At 38.4% G+C, this 6,638-nt stretch overlaps 1 protein-coding gene and 1 non-coding gene across 2 annotated transcripts in view; both read left to right on the top strand.

The window, feature by feature from the left end:
• LOC109205405 (5'-3' exoribonuclease 3-like) overlaps positions 1-1,614 on the top strand; it is a 24,797-nt gene extending 23,183 nt beyond the window's left edge. The window contains exons 22-23 of the mRNA XM_019368113.1: positions 338-417; positions 502-1,614. Coding sequence (XP_019223658.1) covers positions 338-417; positions 502-1,243 — 822 coding nt within the window. The 3' untranslated portion in view covers positions 1,244-1,614. The remainder of the gene's footprint in view (positions 1-337; positions 418-501) is intronic.
• Positions 1,615-2,428: 814 nt separating this feature from the next.
• TRNAS-UGA lies at positions 2,429-2,510 on the top strand. Its single transcript has one exon. It is a non-coding gene; the product is annotated as a tRNA-Ser (tRNA).
• The last annotated feature ends 4,128 nt before the right edge of the window (positions 2,511-6,638 follow it).

Raw genomic sequence — 6,638 nt, 5'->3', positions numbered from 1 at the left:
GTTGGGGGGGGGGGATGCCTTATTCTTTACTAGAATGCTATTCTTAGATTTCCTCTGTGAGTACATGAAAAAAGATTTCCCTTGAAGCAGTGTTTAGCGCAAATATTGATGAGGGTTCTCTAATTATACCTATTTGGTTGTTGCCTTCACATGACCCATATAGAATGAGAAACCAGTTGTGGTTATGTTCCCAGCTAATGTTAACGCATTATCATATGCGTGTTTCATTCATGTCTCATTACCCTTTACAAGTTTGGGCACCTTTTTGAACTTTTCAGAATCTTCATTCTTGCACGCATTTATCTTTTTCTCTCAGCAATGTACTGTTTCTATACAGATGGTCACATTAGGTGATATGAAACCTGATCCTGTACTATGGCATGGGGATACTAGGAAGAAACCTTGGGAAAATGGACGGTATGTTGCTATAATTGATGCAGTGTAGTCAGTACGCCAATCTTGTTTATTTAGGTTATACTTAGCTTGTGTGCATCGTTGCAGGAACCACCACCCTGGTGCAATTTCTGGTCGTCAGCTTGGAGAAGCTGCGCATCGGTTGGTAGTTAATAGTATGCAGAAGAAAGAAGATAGGGGTGAACATAGTGATTACAGGCGTGCATATAATGGTCAGGGGCATGGTGACTATACACATGCCCGACCAGCGTCCTATCCTGCTTCACGTGGTCCTCCCTTTCCTTCCTTTCAAACCCATAGATACAATGTTCATGAGAACACACGGCCTAGTTTCAGCCATTCTGCTCAAGATGCTGGACGTCAACCCAGATCTTCAGGTTCCTCGACTGTACGGCATCACTACGACCATAGCTATAGCGAGTCTTATGTCCCTGCTGCTGTGGGTTCTTACAGTAGGTCTCGCCCTCACCACGAGAGTGGTGGGCGACCTGTCACCCACAGCAGAGATTATCGTAGTCGTGGACATCATACAGATGGAATGCAGCAAAGTGGTGGGTACAGTTATTCCTCGCATGCCAGTCATCCTCAGCATGTGGACCAAGTACCAGTTCCACCAAGTACTAATTTCCACCAGCAGAGTGGATATAACACTTCTACGAGCTATGAACCTTACGGGGCTGGAAACTATAACCAACGTGGTGGTGGAGGGGCCCCTCAAACCAACCAAAATGTTAGAGGATATCATCATCCACATCCTTCAGGAAATCAGTTCTCAGCTTTAGGGAGGGGAGGAAGTAGAAGGCCACCTTCTTCAGGGCATCGTCGGTAGCAGGTTGTTTTTAGCCTGGACAATCTAGGCTAAGCTCGTTCGCTGCCATAGGATGCGACAGATCTTGCAAACGACTTCCTTACTTTCGGAAGCAGGTAGAAGAAAATAGTTGTTGCTTGTCAATGATAATTATCTGCAGGCCACTTTCTGGTTTTTGTCATAACGGTAATGTGGTAATAGTAGTTCTTTAGATCTGTTTTTTTTCATACTTTATTGTAACACAGATGTCATTGAGCTTCATATATTAGAGCTAACACATTGTATTATTTGAAAGGTCAATCTTGGATGTATAAAGATGAAATCACGCATCAAGTAGACTGCTTAATCTGTGTTCCGATCAGTGCTTTATTCAGGAAAACATTTTCTCCTTACCTCCCGCTTACTCTCACTCTCACTCTCACGGTCACAACAACTACTGCAGGTGTTTTCCTCCAGTGAAAGTACTGCATATTTAGAACAAATTAAGCGAGCAAGTCCTATTAATATTTTCTTGTCATAGCCGACTTAGTCCTCTTTTCTCAAGCAAAAACTCAAAGGTGATGTGCCTACCATATTCACCAAGAGCTGCTCAATTGCTGTGTTAACTGTCATATACCTAGATGGTTCATGTTCTTCCGTCGTTCTAACTTGTATGTATGCAAATAAGATTGCAGAGATGCAATCAAATGGAGAAACTTTTCTTAGATAACTACTAGAAAACCAGGTAATCCAAATGTATTCTGTCTTTTCTTTAACTAGTGAAAATCACTCTCAACCATCAATTTTAACTTTTATTCCGCCACAATTAAAATAACACACATGTTAGGTTAAACATCTTAAAACTCTTTTATCCAATCAAACACGGTAGCTACATGAAATGAAAAAGCGGAGTAATATTATTAACCAGATTGGAAAAGGTACTGACTAACCGGCCGAAAGAGAGAAGTAACCTCTACGCACACTAATTAATTTGTTACATTTACAAATGGTTTCAAGCCTTTTCAAGATGACGTCTTTCTCATCCCTCAATCCTATGCCTATTACACGAATCAGAGTTGCTTTATCTTGGAATGTCTTACCCCTTCTTCTTAAATTAATTTCTTAGAGAAAAGGAGCGAAGACTTTTGGGAGTGCGGTTATAAGGTCTCATGTGATCTTGTTATTAAAACTGTTAATTAAGTCATAACTAAACAAACCAACAATAAGGTCGATATGTCCGAGTGGTTAAGGAGACAGACTTGAAATCTGTTGGGCTTCGCCCGCGCAGGTTCGAACCCTTCTGTCGACGATTTAGTTTTTGACAATTCTTTTATTCCTAATTTCTTGGTAAGAACTGTGTCCTCCTTTCTTATGAACTTAGTGTAATCCTATAGTAGTTTATGTTCATTATTAGAAAGCAAGAATAAGTACTCACCACCCTGCGAAGGACATTATCCCTAAACAAGAAACTACTGTGTGATGAACCAATAAGAGCTTGACAAATGGGCGGGTTGGGTTGATTTTGGCCGCGGGTTATTTGTCAAATGACCTGCCCAAAAGTTACTTGGGCTAAGATGGATTGGGTCAAGATGGGTTAAAATTGTAAACATAGCACGGGTTAGCCAGTTTTCGGACTGTTAATTGAAAAATAGGCAGCGTTTGCAAAGTCATTGAAAAATAGCCACTATTTTGCTGCAACACGGAAAGTTCCAGCATAATATACTGGAGATTGGCGCACATGTGTATGGATTTCTAGCATATTATGCTGGAACTCCAACATGCGAAAAGTTCCAGCATAATATACTGGATTAGAGCACCTGTGTATGAACTTCCAATATATTATGCTGGACCAGTATATTATACTGGAGAATATTATGCCAGAATTCCAGTATATTATACTGGAACTCCAGTATAATTCCAGTATATTATACTAGAATTCCAGTATATTATGCTGGAAATTTTTTGGATTTTGATCAGTGTTTTCGTTCAGATTTATCTTTAAATGAAAAGTGGCTAAAATTTGATCACTTTTGAAACTGTGGCTATTTTTCAATACCAAATGTAAATCTGGCTATTTTTGTATTTTTTCCATTAAAATTTGGATCATAGCCCAATCCGCCCAACTCTTATCAATCTTTAGTTAATATATGTTGTTTTCTTATGAATTGTATAATTACTAAATAAAACTTTTTTTCTTTTGTTATGGTCATATATAACATATCAAACAAAAAAATAATTCATTTGAAAGATATCTTAGCAAAGTTATTCATTTGAATAAGTACTCACCACCACATGCGAAGGACATTATCCCTAAACAAGAAACTACTCTGTGATGAACCAATAAGAGCTTGAACAACAAAATTAAGGAAAATCACAAGAGAAGGAAATTTATGTGACAATGGCTAGTATAACCATCATTTGAAGGTATGAGGAAGTGTGAATCAGGGTATCAAATGGGCGGGTTGGGCCGATTTTGGGCGGGTCAAAATGGATTGAGTCAATAATTGGGCGAGTCATTTATCAAATGACCCGCCCAAAAGTTACTTGGGCTAAGATGGATTGGGTCAAGATGGATTAAAATTGTAAAAATAGCACGGGTTAGCCAGTTTTCGGACTGGTAATTAAAAAATAGCCAGCGTTTGCAAAGTCAATAAAAAATAGCCACTATTTTGCTGCAACACGGAAAATTCCAGCATAATATACTGGAGATTGGTGCACCTGTGTATGAACTTCCAGCATATTATGCTGGAACTCCAACACGCGGAAAGTTCCAGCATAATATACTGGAGATTGGAGCACCTGTGTATGAACTTCCAGCATTATTATGCTGGACCAGTATATTATACTGGAGCTTCAAAATATTTTGCTGGAATTTCAGTATATCATACTAGACTCCAGTATAATATAATATACTGGAGTTCCAGTATATTATACTAGAATTCCAGTATATTATGCTGGAATTTTTTTGGATTTTGAACGGTGTTTTCGTTTAGATTTATCTTTAAATGAAAAGTGGCTAAAATTCGACTACTTTTGAAACCAAATGTAAATCTGGCTAATTTTGTATTTCTCCCGTTAAAATTTGGATCATAGCCCAACCCGCCCAGCTCTTATCAATCTTCAGTTAATATATGTTGTTTTCTTATGAATTGTATAATTACTAAATAAAACTTTTTTTCTTTTGTTATGGTCATATATAACATATCAAACAAAAAAATAAATTCATTTGAAAGATATTTAAGCAAAGCTATTCTTGGATCAATTTGGACTAAAAATCAACCCAACTTTAAATGGGTTGAGTTCAATAAATAGGCGGGTCAATAACCAACCCAACCATGAACGGGTCATTTGAGGCTGGGCCAAATTTGACAGCCCTAAGTATGACCATGGCCTTAGTCCTCCTCGAGCGAAGGCATTTCTCTATAAGTCTCTATACTATATATAGGATGATGATTCATTTCGTTTCATTGTTTATTCGTGCTTCTGTCCAGAGGAGGAGCTAGCATGCTGCTTACGAGTTAGATCGAATTCAGTAACTTTGATTCAAATTTTTTATTTATCTAAAAAACTATTAAAATATATAATTATTAGTTTAGAATCCAATAACTTAAACAGACTAGAATCTCGAACCTTTAGCTTTAAATCCTAACTCTTCCGGCCTAATTTGGAATTGTTTCCTTTGAGACAAAAACCTAATAAACATGGTAACCAATGCTTTGATAAAACCAATTAGTTCCCACACTCATCCTTCTTTCCTGGGCCATTGCCTTTTTGCCATCCTTTCCATAGTGTACGATCACATGCAGGGTGAGAGACTTGCATTTAAGTAAATTGTTATGTTATGGAGTCCCTTCACCACTTACCTCTTTTGAGAAGACTTCAATTTTCTCAAGAGATTTATTTCAACACTAATATTTCTTGAAAGTATTTTTTTTTTTTGGGTATCAAACACTTTAATCAAACTTTTAACTCGATATAGTATGAATTTAATTTTAGTTAGTTAATGAGACAGTAAACGTGCAAAATGTATGGCTCCTAAATCTTTTATTCCTGGCAGATTCATTGGAAGTAATTGATATTAAGATAGTTTAGCAGAACACTGAAATTAAGACTTAAATGTTTACTATAATTTATGAAATTTTTTAAGAATAGGATAAACACTTTACCCATTTTTGAATTATGAAATATTATTAGAGCTACTTATATATGTCAGTCTGTAACGACCCGGCCGATCGTTTCGAGAGTTATAGCCCCGTTCCCCCATTTCCTACTTCTTTTGTGTTCTTCAGCTGTATTTGGACTTACCGGGTTAGTTGGTCCGGGTTCGGAGTGATTTTGGGGTGAGTTGAGACACTTAGTCTCTTATGAGAAGGTTTAAGTTGGAATAGTTAATCGGATGTTGACTTATGTGTAAACAATCTCAGATTTGAATTTTGATGATACTGTTAGCTCCGTTAGCCGATTTTGAACTTACGAGCGCGTCCGGAATGTGATTTGGAGGGCCATAGTAGAATTAGGCTTGAATTTGGCGAAAGTTGGAATTTTGGCGATTTTGGTCGACAGTGTAGATTTCGATATCGGGGTCGGAATGGAATTCCGGAAGTTGGAGTAGGTTCATGGTATCATTTCTGACTTGTGTGTAAAATTTGAGGTCATTCGGACGTGATTTGGCAGGTTTCGGCGTCGTTTGTAGAATTCGAAAGTTTAGAAGTTCTTAGGCTTGAATCCGAGGGTATTTTGGTGTTTCGATGTTGTTTTGAGTGATCCAAAAGTTTGACTAAGTTTGTATGAGGTTGTTGGATATGTTGGTATGTTTGGTTGAGGTCCCGAGGGCCTCGGGGTGATTTCAGGTAGTGATCGGAGTGTTTGGAGTTGGAAAAATGCAGCTGAAGCTGCTCTTGCTGGTGTTTCCGCACCTGCAGAGTGGGAACCACAGGTGCGAGGTTGCAGAAGCCGATTTTTATGCGCAGGTGCGACTTGGTCCCCGCATCTGCGATGACCGCAGATGCGGTCAAGTGATCGCAGAAGCGGAGTCAGATTTTTAAATGAAATTCCGTATATCCGGAGCCCTCTTCGCAGATGCAATTCCGCAGGTGCAGTTTTGCTGGGCAGAAAAACCCAAGCTCGAGGTTTTGTTCTCCATTTTTAATTTTGGGCTTGAGGAACTCGGGAGAGAGGCGATTTTTCGAAGGATTTCAAGGAGCAACGTTGGGGTAAGTGATTCTAACCTATAATGGTATAAATTTCATGAATCCATGACTTTATTCATCATCTAATTAGGGATTTGAGCTAGAAATTTGGGATTTAGGGCTTGAAAATTGGAGAGTGGATTTTAGTGATCAAATAAGGTCGGATTTTAATAAATTTGGTATGGTTAGACTCGTGAGTGAATGGGCTTTCGGCTTTTGTAACTTTGTCGGATTTCGAGACGTGAGCC

Source organism: Nicotiana attenuata, unplaced genomic scaffold (assembly GCF_001879085.1).
Source record: "Nicotiana attenuata strain UT unplaced genomic scaffold, NIATTr2, whole genome shotgun sequence".
Lineage (NCBI taxonomy): Eukaryota > Viridiplantae > Streptophyta > Magnoliopsida > Solanales > Solanaceae > Nicotiana > Nicotiana attenuata.
The sequence above is the reverse complement of the archived record's forward strand: the minus strand, read 5'-3'. Positions and strand labels throughout refer to the sequence as shown.